Source organism: Phaseolus vulgaris, chromosome 11 (genome assembly GCF_000499845.2).
Source record: "Phaseolus vulgaris cultivar G19833 chromosome 11, P. vulgaris v2.0, whole genome shotgun sequence".
Taxonomy (NCBI): domain Eukaryota; kingdom Viridiplantae; phylum Streptophyta; class Magnoliopsida; order Fabales; family Fabaceae; genus Phaseolus; species Phaseolus vulgaris.
In genome coordinates, this window is record NC_023749.2 from 969,523 (window position 1) to 988,126 (window position 18,604).

The following is an 18,604-nucleotide window of genomic DNA, read 5'->3' on the forward strand; positions in this document are numbered from 1 at the left end:
TTTTTTTAACTAAAATTAAAGTTTTATTTGCATAATAAATTATTTCATTAATTAAATTTATCTTCAAAAACTTAAAGTTAACTCCTTAATATTTATTCATAAACTCTGAAAATATACTTAAAAATTAATTACAAATAAAAATATTTCAAAATATATAAATATAGGTTAACTTATAAACACTTTATAAACTAATTTTATAAAATAATTAAATTAAAGTCTACTTATTTGAAGTGTTAACAAATATTTATATTTCCATGCTCCTCCATTTATGACTTTTTTGTGTGAATTTATATGAAATAATGATGACGAAAAAGTATGTTTGTTAAGATAGGATCTGAAATTGGTGGTTGAATTTTCTCATACGCGTAAGGTATAATACTGTGGCTTAGAGGAGAATGATGGTGACATGAAGATGAGAGCATAATGCATAGTGAATCGACATGAACGTAGAAAAGTGGGCCCAAAACAAGTTGAAGATCAAAAGAGTGGACCCCAACATGTTCTATAAAACTACCTAAGAAGGTTGTGTTAATGTGGCATTCTTTGCAAAGTGCAAACACCTTTGATTCATCGTACCTTACCATGCCTCTCTCTCAACCTTGCCGGAAAACCAGCCTTCGAAAACGGTGCTTTGTGGTTGCAAAGCAGCAGAAAACGCGCTTCTACATATTCGGACGCTGCATAGCCATGCTCCTCTGCTGGCACGACCATGCTATCTCCGATTAGATCCTCACTTTCAGCTATGCAAGCATCGGAATTTTTTATTTTGCCCTTCTGGGCACCCTCGGATCACGCTTTTGTCACTGTTCCGACCTCAAGTCCGTGATAGCATCGTAAGATCAATCACTGCATTCGAGGTATTCGAAGTATTGTAGGCTTTGAAGTTCGATGTTCTGTCACGTCTGTCAGGTGCTTCGGTGGGTTAAAGAAGTAAGAAGTATTTAAAGTGTTCTTGACTTCAACTTCTGTAAGATTATATTGACGATACCGGAACAGCAGACAAGATGAATCACAAGGAGGGGTGTGGGAAAGTGGAGGATCACGTTGAAGAATGAAGGTCAATCACTGCAAAGAGTTGTGTGGTGCATGATTGAGGTTGGGTGAAAGATGGTGGAAAAATGGAGTCTTTTGAAAAGGGTTGGTTGAAAAAATTGACCCGTTTGAGTTGAGTGGCAGAAGTTGGGTACTTGTAACCACTGTTGTAATTATCTGAGCTTGTTTTGGACAACAATTTTATTGGGCTGAAACAAGTGTGCGTTTCCTTGAAATTAGTTTGATTCACAAATTGGTTAAGGTTACTTGCTGATGTGAATTTTGCTTGCTGTCCCTCACCTATTTTTAAACGGATTGAGGGTTGAGACCGAAAGTTTGGGTTCTGTACGCAAGTATGAGTATAATGAAAGATTGTTGTACTTGTTTATTGAGAAATAACTTGTGATTGTTAGCTAGAGTTTGTCATGGAAGATCATTCCCATAGTAGATCTGTTATCAACTGCTAAGCTTTTGAAATCTTTCTGTATACTGAGTAGTAACTGCTGACTAAAATCATTGTCTATCCTAGTTGTTATGTAGGCAGAGACGTATCGGACCATTCATTATATAGTTTCACGCACGAGTTTGTAGATCTCAATGTAAAAAATGAGTTGAAAATCCCGACTAAAAGTTAAGACATTTTATAGTATATAAATTAGTACAAACTCTATCGATTTCATAAAGTTGAGTTAAACTTAAAGTTAAGTGATTTTTTGAAAAATTCATATTGTGTAGTTATACTTTGGAATGTTGGCGGAACATACCAAGAATTTGTTCTGCCTTTGATAGACATATTAATTATAATCGGTGCTGATCCCAATACCTTCACATTCAATATACTCTTTGCTTAGTTATCTACATATGGTTTTGCAGTTGAAATTTTGGATGCATTTCTTGAATTCATGTGGGTGATGAGATGTGAAGGCAATAGGAATTTGGATGAAATAATTGCACATAGTTGTAAACAGTGTTTAGATAAAATGCAATTTGCCTACTTTTTTAGGGGTACAGTAACTATTTCATGTGACCCACTTTCTATTCTATCTTTCTGTTCCAATTGATTCAAGTTAGTTTGATGTTAACTCAATCATCTCCTTTTTTTTTTTATGTGAGGTTATGATTGAGAAGTGCCTCGTGGGTTCATTCTTAGTTTTTAGTGGCCAATATCACCACTTACTTTTGACTGGTAAATTAATCTCTTACAATATTTTTCATTTTTATTTATTATGTTTGGTAGTGTTTTCGAACGGGGTTGGAATCAATACAACAATTGTCATTTCTTCTCAGTTGGTCGGTCAGTCTACTTCTCCTCTCTTCGTGTAAACTCCTTATACTCCTCTTATCTTTGTACTTGTCATCCTTGTGAACTCCAAGCTCGGATGGTACCTGTAAAGGTATTTCGACGTTCAAGTGATATTTCGGTATTCGACACTCAATGTATAATGATGACATACCTTATTCTTAAAATTTGTGTCTATTTATATGATTATCATGAGTCATTTTTTATTGACCGAATTAAGGATATGAACCATAATTAAGAACATATTACATAATGTTTAATTGTTGATAAGTCTGTTAACCTTCTTAGGGTATGGTGGTGTAGGTCGAACTTGACCAAACATAGCTTCTAATCGATCGTTCGGTCCTGATCGGATCGGTACAGGTAGAAACAATGCTTAGGCAACAGGATACACTATAAAGTGATCAATAACAGCGCCACAAAGAGATCCGTAGTTGTGAATTCTTGTATGATAGAAAGAGCTGTAGAATGTTATTCTGGTTCTGTTTTCAATTGCTGTGAACTTGAAGCTCACAGTCTTGAATTTTCCCTTTCCTTGAGATTTGAAGGGAACTTTGAGGCTGTCTTTTGCTGCATATGCTTCAACCATCATTGATCCATGAGAACCATTTTTGGCGTCTCCAACTGTGAACTTCATGTTGCAGACTCTAGTTTTCTTGAGGTATCTGGGGTCTGGCTTCTCCTCAAAGTTACCATTTTGGATGATGTAAAATGTCAGAAAACAAAAAACAAGCACAAAATATTAGTACATGTGAAGATTGTAACATATGTCAAGTATCAGAATCAAAGCACATTTGCACATATAGTACAATTTTGTAATCAGAATTAGAATATACGAAATGGTATGAATAGAGAGCATTACCTTCTGGCAACCTGTGTTGAAGTGCTGCAAAGGCTGAAGCAGCACATAGCATAGCCAGAGAAAGAGTGAATATGAATGTCACTGACAAGCAAATGTGAATGTGCAAGAACTGGGAATGATGATATGTTGATAATCATATACCAGATTATAAAAGAAAAAAGAAATAATTTTTACTAAAATAAAATAATTTTAAAATTACAATTATAAACTGATGTCTTTTAATTTTAATTTGCAGGTGTAAAAAAGTTGTAAAAAAGTAATATGTTTATTCGATATGTGTTGGAATACTTCAATATGGAAGAACTTGCAACTTTGTTTTGTCACATATAATTTATATAATTTAAAATGTTCAAGGGATGGACATGGAATGTGATTAAAATTTCATTTGTAAGTGTGTTAAAAAAAAGTATAAAAAAAACATTTAGCATACTTTGTTAAATGTTTTAATTACTGAAATAAGTACTAAGTGATTTTATTTTGTAATAAACTTTATTTTCTAATAATCCTCTGAATAATTCCGAATCTCTTTTAATAATGTATTCATTTATTAAATAAAATATTCAATACTTTAAACATTTAAATATTAATTTAATATACTTGATTTTATTTAAAATTTTGAAGAGGGTAATATACAAATATGAATACTATATGACATTAAGATTAAGTGGAATTAATCTTCATAATACATTATAGATGACATTTAAGTTTATTATTATTTTTAAAACATGTAAATATTTGTATTAAAACTATGATATTGGTATTTCATAAAAAAATACTACTTTGATTTAATATTACCTCATATAAAATCCAAATGATTAAAAATATATTTTTACCATTTCTACTTTTTCTACATCATATATTGTTTTTATTTTAATATCATATAATGCCATTTCTTCCCATTGAAAGACAATTCTCATGCAATTTTAAAATGTTATCCTTAAGTTATCATTTAGATTAATGTTCTTAAATTGTCTTTAAAAGCCAGTTATTATTTAAATATAGTAGTTCAGAGAAAGACTTCCACAGTATCGTGAATCTGACAACCTATATAAATAAATAATATATCATATTTAAATATACATAAAAAAAATAAATTATATATACATGACTAGTAAGAAGAAAAATAGAGGCAAAAGTTTATTGGTATTATTTTTTATTAAAAGCATTAATATAGAGAAAATAATAAGTTGGGAGTGAAGTGATGAATATTCGTGGGAAATGAATTGAACAACATTTTACAATGAAAAGTATCTTATTTGTCTAAAAATCTATTAGTAATTTGACATTAAAAAAATTAAACCTGATCATGGTAACTAATTTGTTTTTGCTTAAATATATTTTTATTTTAGTTCTTCAAAAGTATTTATTATTTATTTTTGTCTTTGTATTGTATATATTACTTGCTTTTTTAGTTTTTTATAAAATATTTTTCAAAAGGAGTATTTCAAAATTGTATAAAGACTAGAACAAAATACAATTATGTTTTAGGAATTGAAAAAGAAATTTAAGACTTTTTTATCTTTATTTTAAATTATCTAAAGTCAATTTTTAAGAAATGTGATGTTTTGTTTTGGGATTAATATGTGAGGGTACTTTTATCCACCATTATAAAGATGAATTATAGAGAAAAACCAATTTTGTCTCAAAAGCTATTTTCTCATCTTCTCTTCCCACTTAAACTAAGTATTTTATTTATAAAATATTATATATATATATATATATATATATATATATATATATATATATATATAGAGAGAGAGAGAGAGAGAGAGAGAGATTAGAAATATATTATATTAAATAGAAGTTTATTAGGACGAGTTTCTCGTGACACTAAACAATTACAAATAAGTTTATTTAAATAGAAGTTTTTCAACAACTACTGCGTTTTGTCAACCTGAAAAGTATTATATGATTGAACAATTGAATCTATTGAAAGATAAAACCCAGTAGCACATTTATTTATTTTAGGGTTACAGAATATAAAACTTGTATTAAATTTAAACCAGCTCACCTTTTTCTCCATTCAACTTTATGCTAAGATAGAATTCATAGTTTAATTTATCAAACAATTAACAATTATTATTTCAAATACCAGAACTATTCCTGTTTCTTTTTCTCCTTTCATAAGAATGAATACATTTTAAAGATTATAAGTATCTATCTTCATATCCAAAATCACTGTGTTATATAAACATGAAATCATCATTTGAGTAGATAGAACATTAATGAAGTCATGAGTTGATAGCATGGTTAAAGGTACAATAATTAGCAATGTTATAATATCATAATTTGGTGTGCTGAGACAAGGCATAAAAGAGCCTGTAGAGCAAACCCATCTACATCATCTGAATGAAAATCTATTTAACTTGCTTTCATAACTGAGATTGTTTCATAAGACTAATAACTGCTGTGATAACTCTACAGGTTTTGGTTAGCAGCTTAAAAACAAAATAAACTACAACAACAAATAGATACAACTACGATCAGGAGGACTAAAGCAGCTCACACAAATAGGATGGTGTGGCATCAGAACCTACAAATTTCAGGATGGGACATAATACATTTACCTGAAACTACTATTCTAGATTTTTTTTTTATCTGATCATCACATGGCAAGGCTCATTTTAGTAGCTTCCATTTTGGATAACAGATCTTTAATGTCTGTCTCCATTCTCCTTTTCATGTTCAAATACTCCAGATGGGCCCTCTCTAATGCTTGGGCTTCTTCAAATTTTTGTTTACGAATTTCATCAGTCTCAGTCAATCGCAACTTGGCAATTCGATTGGCATATTCTTCCTCAATTTTCTCATTCTTTGCAAGGGCAATGCGCTTCAACTTTTCAGCATCTCTTCTAGCATCATCAGCACGTGATTGAAACATTTTAGCCTCTGCCTGTTTAACTTTTACTACACTCTCCAATTCGTCAAAACAGTAGTCCTTCTGGATGCTACTCATCTGCAACTCTTGCGCAAGAGTTCTTTTATCATTCTGGTCGAAGGTAGGAAGGATATTCGCTGGCCTCTCTAACAGAGGTGGCTTTTCTGAATAAATAGATTTCATCCAAGCTGCTTCCTGACTAGGCCCTGCTACTCCATTGTTTTCTTTAATTTGCTCCTTCCCAGGAAAGTTTGCTGTCATGGCTAATTTGGAAGAATCACCATCTGCAATGACCATATCGTACGTAAATACACACCCTTACAGTTTACCTTTCACAAAAACTACTTATCCAAACGTCAAAAGAAAATCAATGCTCAACAGATAAAACTTAGGAAAAAGCATGACCAATATCTGTAATTCTTAATCTTAAATTTTGCATAGATCTAGTATCTACAACACCATAACATTTTCCCCAGGTTTTACATTCAATACAAAATGGTTTCCGCAAATTCCAAACATACCAGGTTAAACAGCATGACTTGCTACAGCAAAAACAATCGATTCATTCTTAGATTTTTTTACTTTTACATAAACCAAAATTTAATAAAGTGTGATTCTTTTAGTCAGAAGTATTCCAAATCAGACAATTAAATATTTTTCTTCATTGTCATTCCATTATAAAGGATGACCTTCAGTAACAATAACGATTCATCCAATAATATGCAAAGAAAGGTATGCTTCACATGATTTATCCTTGTTTTAATTATTATAGAAATTGGAGTACAGGTGACAAGCCCTTCAGCATTAGTTAGAAGAATTTAACACAACCAATATGGAAAGTCTGAGTATCTTGGTTCACATATAATATGTCAGATGTTCTAAATTACTAGTAACTAACTGCAAGTTAGCAAAAGCAGTTAACTCATCAAATAAATTTCCATGTACAGAAATGAGAGCTTAATGCAAACATTTTACGTACAGCAAAATTTAGCCTACAGAAATAAAACAGAACAGTCTAAGTGTGTAATAATGGAAAAAATTCGTTTCTTACCAGAAAGGAAAGACATGATGTGCCTCAAAACCTCAGAAAGATTAGACTTATTTGCCAACCTTGGCAGCATTTGCTCTGCAATTTCATGCAACTGTCTCCCTCTCATATCCTTGCTAGCAGAAAAAATTCTCTTCACATATTCAAGCTCTTTGCAAAGGGCTTCAACAGACCATTCTTTTGCAAAATTATGAAAAACCTCCTTGACAAAGCCAAACATCTCAGAAGGATGGTCACAAGCAATACAGTGAAACTGCATTTCAGCCATCCCTTTTGTCCCATGCCCATTTCTAATATAAGATTCCCGTAATCCACAGTCAGTATGGCACCAGTGAAGGCAAACATCACATCCAACCCAGCTACATGTATTTGAGGCATTGTCAAACTTAGAACACACAAGGCACATACATTCCCTGCAAAAACCACTCTTCTGCGCACAAACCTTGCAATCACATTCATCTACGGGTAACTGACTTCGACATGAAACATTCTTACACCTTGAGTTCAGAAAAATTTGAGCCAACTCAGAAGACGAAATGCTGCTGTCTAAGTGAAGGAAATGAGTCAAACCAGTTTTCAAAGCAACCAAAATTTCCAGTTGCACTCTGTGGCACTTCAACAGAACATCCAAGATTACATCAGACCTGTTCTGAAGAACTTTTTGGAAAGCAAGTATCTGCCCGTGCTTATCAGCATTGAGCATGATTTCACGAATACCCTCTTTCAGACATGTTATGGACTGTCCTGTCATTTCATGAAATTTTCTGGACATTGCATGAACAGGTTCAGAAACAATTCTTGCAATGATTGTCTCAACAAAATCAGCTCCACCCATCATTAGTTGTTCTTGTTCCTTCTGGCTGGTAGTTCGATACAGACTACCACTACTCCTGTCTCTAACCTCCCTCTTTTTCTCAAAGCTGTAATTTGATCCAATATCATGAGACCCAACACTCTGTGGCGGAGATCTAACATCATCATGGCGTCTTGATTGCCCTGAAAACTGCTTGTGAAAACTCAATTGCCTATCAAGCCCACCAGCAATTTTTGAACTGCCTTCTAGAACTCTGGAATGTTGACCCTTCACAGCTTGACTGTCTAAAACACCCCACGATGTCTGAGACTGGAAAAGGGAGCCATTTCCATTAACCGATGTTCTTTGACCAAGAGGAACTTCTTTCTGTTTAGGATCACTCTGAGACTGGCCTTGCCAACACCCCTGAGAAACTTGATCTATTCCCTGGAACAAAGGGCGACTGCCAACAGATTGTTCGTAGTCCACAGAGTTTTTTGTCAAAGAACAGCTTGGATTGTGATAAAATGATTGGGAGCCTGAAAGGGACATTGATGCAGGAAAACCATCTGAGTTGGTACAAAATGTATTACTTAAAGACTGCACACTCCGTGCTTGACTGGGGGATCCAGGGGCTTGTGATGTTGTTTCATGAGCTCCAGTCTCTTGAGCACCAATAGGTAACAAAACATTCGGCAAGCTAAGAGTAAGATCAAGCTGCTCCATGTCATCCTTGTGCTTGTAGAGAACCGAGTGGTCCACTTTCTCCACTTTCCTTACAGGAGATCTGGAGAACAACTCAAATCCCCTTGTGCTTGGACCTTCTATAACATCAACAGAACACGTTGGGAGGTCCATCGATCCTCTGTCCATCCACAAGCCATCATCCGAAGAATGAGCAACATCAGTAGGAGGTGCAAGTGCAACAGAAATTCCTTTCCCCTTATCCTTTACATTGTTGACCAGACCCACCATCGTCACTTCTCTGTCCACTTCCTTGGGGACTTCATTTTCTGTTGATACTCCATCATTTAACTCAGGTTTGATAACATCCGTCCTGGTTCCGAGATCTACACCCTTGTCCTCTTTAGACTCCTCTTCATTCAACACCACCTTCTCCTTCTCCACATCCCCACCCTTCTTTGTTTCCTCCTCGCACTCAGCACCGACATCCAAACACTCCTCTCTTTTATCGTCATTACCATTCCCCACAGAACCAGGTTCAGTTTCAGTAACGGCCATTTTGTCGGTCGGATCCTCCTGAATATCAGGCACTTTATCAGCCTCTTTCTCTGCATCCTTAACCTCACAACCAACCTCCTCCTTAGGTTTCACTTCTTCCTTAGTCGACAACTCCTGATTCTCATGCATGATAGCATCAGTGTCATCATCATCGGGGTGGCATTCATTCTTCTGAACTTGCTTCTCATCAGCCTCCAAAGCAACAGAGGGGGTCAAGTCTTCACTCGCAGGAGCAATCATTTCCGTTTGGGGTTCAGGTTCAAGCTCCCCTTCTTCCATCTCACTACTACTCCCACTCTGAACCTGCTGCAACAACTCCTCTTCAACTTTCTTCACCTCAACACTCTTGGACTGCTCGCTCTCCGAAACAGAATCCTTAGACCAAGTGGGAGACTTAGACTTAGACTTGTTGGAGTTACCCTCTCTGAAGGGTCTGGGAGAAGAAGATCTCTTCTTAGATTGCTCGCTTTCCGAAACAGAATCCTTGGACCAAGACGGAGACTTCACATCCCTCAAACCCTTGGGCGAACGCACCACCCTCTCCCTTTCATCCAAATCCTTCAACCCTCTCCGCCAAGACGACACACTCCCCTCCCTCCGCGACCTATCCCTCTCCGACCGAAAACCCTTCGGAAACTGATCCCTCCGCGACCCACCGCTGCAGAAACTCTCCGACCGGTGCATCAAACTCCGATCATTTTCTCTGTACCGATCGAACCCTTTCCTCCTATCAAATCCCTCGAAATCGTGCTCAGATCGCTTCCGAACCACCCTAGAACCCTCCCGATCCTCCTCAACCGCCCGATCCCTCTCGTACCGCGACGACGAAGACGACACCAAACCCTTGCGCGCATTATCTTGCTTGTAATAGAAACTCCGCTGAGCCGACGAAAACGAACGGTTCAGATTACCGGAATCCTTGCAACCATTGTTATTCTTGTCCCCGCCGTACGAGTGAAGATCATCGCTCGACCTCAATCTCTTCATATTCAAAAAATCACCAAAACGCAGCGTAAAATCGCCGTTGTTTATCTCAGCCAAGTGAATCTGAACAACTCCAACAAGGTTCGCCCCAGACTCATGGAGCAGTGACAGCAACAACAGCAGCAGCTAGGGTTTCCGAAACCCTAGTTCGATAACAAAAAACGGGACAGAGAAGGTGCTTCGTGTACAAGGGAAGCGAGAAGCATAAATTACGACGGAAATAACAAGAGCAACGACGGAAAATGTTACCGGTGAGGATATTCCGGCGAACGGTGGCGGTGCGGCGGTGTATAATAATAAAGAGAAGAGAATGGAAAAAAAAGGAAAGAAGCGAAAAAAGTGAAGGTTTTATCTCAGTCAACGCAGTTTAACTACTGAAGAGAGAGAAGAAGAAAAAGAAGAAGGAGTTGGACTTGGATACGCAAGGTGCGCACTACGCACTGCTCATGCGTGGAGAGGGGGAAAGGAAAACGGAACAGAGGGGTGCGCACTGCGCGTATCCGGCGCATTGTAGTGGGATTATAAAAATAAGAACGCACTTGACTTGTTTGTACTTTGTACTGTAGTGGTTGGAGTGATTGGAATCTGGTGTGGTGGGTTCATCCATTTTCTGTGTTCTCTGTTCCTGCACCCTTCCTTTTCTGACACCTGTCCCTCTCACATCTTTCTCATTTCAAATTCAATAAATAACTGTTGGACAAAATTAGGTCAATTTTTCCCATCCAATAATGTCATCAACAATAAGACTCAAACCACTCTCAAATTTTGTTGAATTCTCTTTCCTAAATTTTAAACCAAGTTATATTATATTTCTGTTTTCACTTTAATTTTGAAAAATAGTATAAGGTGAAGTATCGTATTTGAAGTATTGTTCGTTTTTTAGAGTACTGTTTTATCACGATTTTGTTCTTAAAAGACGTTTTGTCATGTTAAAAACTAAGGTAACCCAAAAATAACTAGGTAAATCATAATTTTCGAACAGGTAAACTATATCTCAGGATTTATCGACAAAAGATACGGACTTTATTTAACAGAAAGATACTCATAATAAAAAATACACTAAAAACAATATTAATTTCCCAAACACTTTCCCAAATATTTTAATAACCACGTAAGTATGATGCAAAGTAGAAAAGAAATATGTATTTAAATTGTCTTTGACCTCAATCCGTAGACGACGTGAGACTATATTGATCATATCAGAACAATAATTAATTATTAAAATGTTTATTTTCAAATTGGAATCTATTACATTTCATATTTATATATATAAATTTGTAATATCGACTTTTAAAGTATGTATAACTATTAATTGGTTAAGATATTACAAATTCATCTGGAAAATGTATCATTCTCAATTTTGTCTCTTCACTATATTGGCTCTTCACTGGATTAACCAAGTTGGTGAAAGTTGCAAATTTAAATTTGCATTAACCATAGTTGTGTTTCAAAAGCTAGGAAGTTGGTGTTTGATAACTTTTCATTTATTAATGGAGTCAAACATAGAAACTAGTTAGGTAGGTAGTAATGAACATTGGGTTGAACACACCACAACAATTTTAAACTCACAACAGAAATTATTATTATATTTTTAAGGACATTATTTTTACATTTCAAAGGCAATAAAAGAAGAAGAGTTAAAGCTAGATTGAAAGACCTAAAGTCTCAAAACTAAAGGCTTAAAGTTTTAAATTTAATGTGTGGGTTTTTTTTCCTTTGAGATTTTTATCTTATTAGGTATGTTTGGTCTGAATTTGGTTTAAATTTATATAAATTTATTATTTTTATTTTATAAGCTTTTTTTTGTATTATTTGGTTAAAGTGTTGGAGTAAGTAAAAATAAAGTAAATTAAAAAAGATGATAAAGAGAAAGAATTAATTAAACGGAAATGATAGCGTGAACGTGATAAAAGCTGGCATCGTTTGACTCTTGTTAATGCTTTTGACGTCACGTGTTGACGCTCAGTTTTATTCTCTGTGCCCCGTTTCGTTTTATCTATATACTCCCACTCCTCTCCTACCCAATCAAAACCGTTCATTTTTATTTAGAGATGAATTCACAAAACATAATGTAAAACAAGTTTAAATACTTTTAACCTCGCTTTGCAAATGCTAAAATATTTTTGGGATAAATGTTAAGAAACCATTCACAGATCCATTTTTCTAATACTCTTTTTTGTTGATTAAAGTTTATTAAAAATTACAATTTTATAAAGAAAACTAAGATTAAAATTGAATCAAGAGGTATGTAACACAAACACTCACACTGAAAGTGATACGAACACGGACAAAGAGATATTATAATCTCTAAAATGCAGAATACGAAAACATAAATCTATATATTATATAATTGTGAATTATATAAATTGATAATAAAAATTTATGTGCACAAACATGTTTTAGCTTTTGTTTTGAAGCAGAATGGTTAGTTCAACATGATTTGTTCTTTATTTTTATAATCATACTAAAAATTAATATAATAAATTTGAGTTTTTAAAAAAATTAATTAAAATTGTGTTAAAATCGTGTTAGAATTGTCAAAAATCCAACAAATATTTTTTGAGTTTGACATTTCATCCATAAATATCCTACGAGTGTCATAGTGTTAGTGTTCAATACGTGTATCCGACACGAAGAACCATTTAAGAGAAGTGTTCAGCAGATCAAGAATCATGAGGAAAGAATATTGAAATTTTGCAAAACAAAATGGTAATTTATTTGTCTTTGGTTGGATTGGTGTTCCTCCACCACACAATTCGTGGTTGTACAGAATATAGTGTGCCCCTTATCCATTTGGGTATTTGAAGAAGAAAATATCTAAGTCTAACATTGTGCAACAAAATTCTTCTTCTTTAGCGTCAAGAAAGAGACCACCTATTACCAAGTGACAGGTTTATCTTCTTCTGCTTGTTTGCTTCAAATTCCAACCATCATATCTGATATTTATATTCCACACAGTTGTGTATCAGTAAGCACAATCTGATCCTTCTTCCATGCATGGCATGGCAGCTCTCACTGTAGGCCACTGTTGCAGCAGCAAAAGGGCACCTTCTCATCATGAATTCACAAGCAGAAACAGACCCAGGATTTTGATTCTACTATCCTGCCAGGGAAGAACACCAGATCCGGAAGAGAAGAAAGATCAGAGGGGAGGAGGGAAGCTAAACTTGTTCAGATGGAAAATGTTGAGTGATATTGAGAAGACTGGGAAAAGGGTGAAGCAGAATTTGAGTCCACAGCAAAAGGGTGATTGGAAAGACTTGTTGCTGATGAGTATATCGTTTGCAGTTTATGTGTACATATCCCAGATGTTAGTGTGTGCCTATTTTGCTTGGACCACTGCGCCCAAACCCATGTGGTAGCTGCTTATTATTTTCATTATGGTTGTAAGCAAGCACAGGTCATTTTATTTGCATCAGAGAAATCCGATGTATTTTATGTTGGGAAAATATTGCTCATGTATACATGAGTGGCACTTGTATGTATTGGTCAATGGTAATAGATGATGGCAGCAGAATGCCATTTTTAAACCATTGTTTTTGCTTTGCCATGTGAATATTATCTTTGTGATTCCCTATACATAGATTAATTGGGAAAGAATGTGATGGTCATAAGAGGATGCTTGTGATTTTCTCAGTTCAATTGCAGAGTAATCCTATTTCTTCTTTACATTTTTCACAACAATTTTCACATTAAATCAGATAAAATAAGTGATGCAATGAGAAGAAAAGGGAAACAGTGTGAGAATGTGCAATGAAAATAGTATTATTCAGGGCATTATAAAATGTTTAATATCCATGAACAAGAGCTACCCCAATCATCAATTAATTCAGAGGCATATAACTACAAATCTTTTTAAAATAATTATCTGGTTTAAGCGACACTGATAATTTCAATTTCAAATTCAATTATCTGATTTCAGCAACAATGAGGTTCTGGAAAAACCACCAAACTATGAAAAGTAACATAAGAGCAGATTGATAGCATTGTCAAAGATAAGTCCTACGAGTGAAATACCACTGGTTTTTCAACGTCTGATTGTTCCACAAGCAAAAGGAAAATAGTGAACATTTTTGTTCCACAGCTCACCAATGGTCTTTTTGTTTAGTCAGATTTAAGCCTTTCACGCTTGAAGAGGCTGACAAGGCCATTGAATACTGAAAGCAACCACTGCCAAATAAGTATGAGCCAGTTTCTTGACTTAGGAACTGGTTCAGGTCTTGGTCCAAATATTCCTTTATATATCTCTTTCTGCTTTTGGTAAACGGCCTTGTCGTGTTCAGCAAGCAATTTTAATTCTCTTGCAATTGCTTTATCTTGAGGGGCATGTTTCCTTGCCTTTAGAAAATCTTCCCTGGCAGCATCTGTTTGCCCAAGTGTTGCTCTAGCCTTACCTCGCCTAAATAATGCCTTCACATTGTTCTCATCCTCACCCAGTACCTGCAATTTCCATCATAAAGTTACACACAAGTGGGTGACCAAGATGACTTGACTTTTGGATAAACAACTTAATTAAGCACTTACTGAACAACTACCTATCAGACTAAATTAAACATGTGTTTCTATAATAGAAGAAGAAATAAGACTAAATTGTTTCTAGGCAAGTTTTAAGTTGTTTTTAAAAAATTACCAGAGAAGTTTATTGAAATAGGCTGAAAGCAACTTGAATACTTATGCTGTAAACTCAAATAAACTGTAAATAAAGTCTTCCAAACACAAGTGAAACTGATTATCTCAGTTTCTGTCAGAAAATCACGGTTTAACATTGCATCATAATTCACAATCGTGGATAGCTAAAATTCTAAGATATTAGGCTTAATTGGTACTCTAGATGAGATGACACAACACCCTATCCTATAGCATAACAAATAAACTTAATGCGGTGCCCATAGTTACTTGCTAACCTGGCAACACAAAAAACTCTAATGTGAACAGCAGCTACATAATTTCTTTGACAAAATATGAGAGGACATGCTTAGTAGTGAATGGTGACAAAGTCGGCATATTCTATTTTGGCATGATCTGACAGGGTAGTCAATAATGCAAAAGAACAAAAGCAACGAACAGTTTGAAGTTTTCCTTCAATAAGATTAAAAAGAAGCCTTGTGACAAAAAAACATTAGCTGTCTTCAACGTCTCAAAGAGAGATTATGATCTCAATAATGTCTGACACTAAAGCAGCATATTATTAGACTATAATTTTACTTTCATAATATTGTATCCCATTCACAATCCAAATCTGAGCGAAAGTAACTAGCAGAAAAGATAGTTATAACTTATAATGCTATTTTATATTTTATAAAAAGAATTATTGGAACACCGATCAATAGTATGGCTTACAATTTTTTTTTAAAAAAGAGCATTTTATGCAGAATTGATTGGTTAAAGTTTTGTCTTATACTCACGATGCTGCAGTGTCCTATAGCTTCTTCATAACGGTTCAGCTTAATCAAACAAGCTGCAATGTTAAGATGGCATGGATTCTTTACAGCCAGAGCCATATCTCTGTATTTCCCAAACAACTGGAACATGAAGTCATCTCCCATATACGCTATGGCCTGAAAAGAATCAAGACAATCACAAATTTGTCAAACAACCTAAAATAAAAAGCAAAGAAATAAATTTCCATGGACTAAGAACAGTAAAGAACTATGCAGAAGAGCGCAAGAAACATGAGTGTGTAACCATTTCATACTGTTGCATAGCCTCCTCTAGTTTTTCATCCTGATACAAAGCATTTCCATCCATCTTTCTCCTGTCTGCTGCACCAATTCTTTCTTCCACGGTCATATCACTGCGAGCTTTCCCCTGTGAAAATAAGGTGCTATAAGCATCTTACCAAGTCACAGCCATCCACTATTTAATGCAACTTACTTCTTTCGTTTCATCAAAGCCAATGAGCTCAACTTCATAAACTAAATCTGCCATGGGTGGAACGTTTGGAAAAGAAAAGCTTCCTTCCTCTCCATATCCTAACTCCCAGCCTACACGCACCAATGCACGCTCCCCAGCTTTCATGCTTGCCACACCAATGCCCAACCCAGTCATTTCTTTCTTTTCTGTTCAAGAGAAATACATCAAAATCAAAGGAAAGTAAAGGGTCTAGAAGAGATAGCCTACTAGCCTATTGATTAACGGAAAAAGAAATCCAATACTTTAAACTTCCAGGAATATACCTTTACCCAAGACCATCTCAATTGGCCTTTGCTCCAGCCATGTGTCTTCAAACTTGTGCTGTGTTTTCTCAGACCAAGCCCTGTAATGGACTACGACCATATACCATGTAGCAATCATAATCTTGACCCAACAATGAAAAGAAAAGTCTTTGCAGGAAAGGGCTACTAAGAACGGTACAGTGGCAGATATTAGGAAGTAGTGAACTTCTCCTTGATATAATATTGGTCATTCCAGCTTTTGTCCCCATTTAACCTTAACAAAAGAAATTTACCTATGGAGAAACAACATTTGAGGTCCAAACAGTTTACAAATCCACATCAAATCATTGCCATCAATGGCCTAAATTATAGCTCAGATAGCTATAGATAACTAGACAGACACAATGCAAGCCATTCCAAGGAATAAAGAAATTCTGATATCTCATAATTTGATTTAACATATACTCTAAAATACCCCTTCATTACTGCTATAATTAAAGCATGTTCCATATGGGACTGTGACTTAGCCCTTGAATTTATGGTAGCTTCAAGTAACAGCACAAGTAGTCGAAAGGGATAAAATCAATTGCGTAAAAAAAATAATCACATACACAATTACAAATTAAATTGTGTAACTCTGGAGGTTTTGCACTAGTAGGAAACATGAATTGGGGACCATTGCAAACAAGATGAGTGAGACTAGTACTTACAGAAACAAGTTGAATATTTGGAAGGCTTCTGGCCATGGCCTTCCTTAATGATTTGTTTGGCGACCTTCTCATGAAGGACCTCAACTTCAGAGTCAACTTTTGGGGGGCTACTACTGAACTCTGGGGCTGGTTCCCCTTTAACAAATGATGAACTTTCAGTAATCACTTCATTTTCATCGTCTTGACCTGCGGCCATTAACAGTTCGAAAAAAAAAAAAGAGGTTTAAACAAGTGTATATGAAGTTGAAAGAAAGACCATTTTTTTTATTCCATGAAGCGCACAAATTACCAGGCGATGGTTGGGTTTTGGACTCTTGAACTTCCTCCATTCTGCAAAATTTTACACAACTTGAGGAGAAAGAAAAAAAAAAACAACTAATTAGAATAACAGATTTTTTGAAGAACCAAACAATATGGGAGGGGAAAATTCTGGGAGTGGAATTGTCTTACGTTGACCGGATCGGTTTTGTTCTTGTTGTGTGTAACCACTCAGATCGGAGTAGAGTAGATTCTAGAGAGAGAGAGAGAGAAGGAAAGGAGATAGTGAAGCTGAGATTACAAAGGAAGAAAGAATTTTTTTTTTATAGCATTGGTTATTTTAATATCAAAAGTAACCCATTTTTTTTCATACAAAGAGTACTAGATGATAATATTATACTAATTACGGATAAATTATATATATTATATTTTTTTTCTCATATATAATATATTAAATTATAATATTAGTTATACACTAATTTATAAATTAAAATTAAATAAATTAATAATGATATAAATTAAGAATAGATATTGGTATATTAAAAATACAATATAGAAACAAATTAACAATAATTAACAATTTAAAACATTTAGAAGATAATCAAATGAAATAAAGTATAAAGTATATTTATTTCTTATAACAATAATAACCACTTTACATATCAGTAAAATTATATACTTAATTTATAATATTATAATATTAAAAAAATAAATATAAATAATGTTGATATATTACATTTAATTTGACATTAAAATTGAATATAAGATTTATCATAATTATAAATTAAAATTACATCAATTATTACTAAATAATTTAAGAATAGATAAAATTGACAAAATATATTTAAGTACTTTACAATATAAATATTTATTTAAATAATTAAATCTTTTTAATAGATAAAAATTAAAATGCCTAAAAAATTTTATAACTAAAATTAAAATAAATTAATTTTAATATATAAATTATATTTTGATTTTTAAATAAATAATTAAAATTATGATATACAATTGTTTTTAAAAAAAAATAGATAATTAAGGAAGTCAAGAAAGGTGAGAATGATAAAAATAGTAGTTTTGAATGGTTAAAAAAACATCTTTTTAGAACTTTAACGAGTAACAAATGAAATGAAATACATTTCTCTTAGTAACAGTCAAAAGAAAATGAAGTGTTTATATAATGAGAACTCCTTTCAAACAATATAAATATATATATATATATAATAACTTCCTTTATTAATATTATAATAATAAATAAAAATAAACAAAAAAAAATTAAAAAAATTATTATTATTAAAAAGAGTTATTTCAAATATAATTTATCAAAAAGAGCTATTATCATTGT

At 33.9% G+C, this 18,604-nt stretch overlaps 2 protein-coding genes across 3 annotated transcripts; both read right to left on the bottom strand.

The window, feature by feature from the left end:
• Positions 1-5,535: 5,535 nt before the first annotated feature.
• On the bottom strand, positions 5,536-10,831 carry LOC137820705 (protein OBERON 4). The gene is made up of 2 exons (XM_068624949.1): positions 7,124-10,831; positions 5,536-6,356 (listed from the first exon to the last, which is right to left on the bottom strand). The coding sequence occupies exons 1-2, from the start codon at positions 10,140-10,142 to the stop codon at positions 5,800-5,802; spliced, it is 3,576 nt and encodes a 1,191-aa protein (XP_068481050.1). The 5' UTR covers positions 10,143-10,831; the 3' UTR covers positions 5,536-5,799.
• Positions 10,832-14,101: 3,270 nt separating this feature from the next.
• LOC137819323 (peptidyl-prolyl cis-trans isomerase FKBP42) lies at positions 14,102-17,573 on the bottom strand. Of its 2 annotated transcripts, none has more exons than XM_068623129.1 (8): positions 17,455-17,573; positions 17,294-17,334; positions 17,005-17,190; positions 16,316-16,405; positions 16,014-16,198; positions 15,825-15,947; positions 15,545-15,697; positions 14,102-14,579 (listed from the first exon to the last, which is right to left on the bottom strand). In XM_068623129.1, the coding sequence occupies exons 2-8, from the start codon at positions 17,331-17,333 to the stop codon at positions 14,244-14,246; spliced, it is 1,113 nt and encodes a 370-aa protein (XP_068479230.1). In that variant the 5' UTR covers position 17,334; positions 17,455-17,573; the 3' UTR covers positions 14,102-14,243. The 2 variants fall into 2 exon arrangements, with proteins under 2 accessions (XP_068479230.1, XP_068479238.1); XM_068623137.1 differs by having other exon boundaries at positions 17,294-17,352; positions 17,455-17,571.
• Positions 17,574-18,604: the final 1,031 nt, after the last annotated feature.

Bases quoted from the DNA above. Each gene is read 5' to 3' on its own strand.
- LOC137819323 (XM_068623129.1), bottom strand. From the start codon at position 17,333: ATGGAGGAAGTTCAAGAGTCCAAAACCCAACCATCGCCTG. The intron at 15,698-15,824 runs GTTACACACTCA...GATTCTTTTCAG, and splicing joins CTATGCAACAGTATGAAATG to GCCATAGCGTATATGGGAGA. The intron at 14,580-15,544 runs GTGAGTATAAGA...TGGAAATTGCAG, and splicing joins CTATAGGACACTGCAGCATC to GTACTGGGTGAGGATGAGAA.
- LOC137820705 (XM_068624949.1), bottom strand. From the start codon at position 10,142: ATGAAGAGATTGAGGTCGAGCGATGATCTTCACTCGTACGGCGGGGAC. The intron at 6,357-7,123 runs GTAAGAAACGAA...TGGTCATTGCAG, and splicing joins CATCATGTCTTTCCTTTCTG to ATGGTGATTCTTCCAAATTA.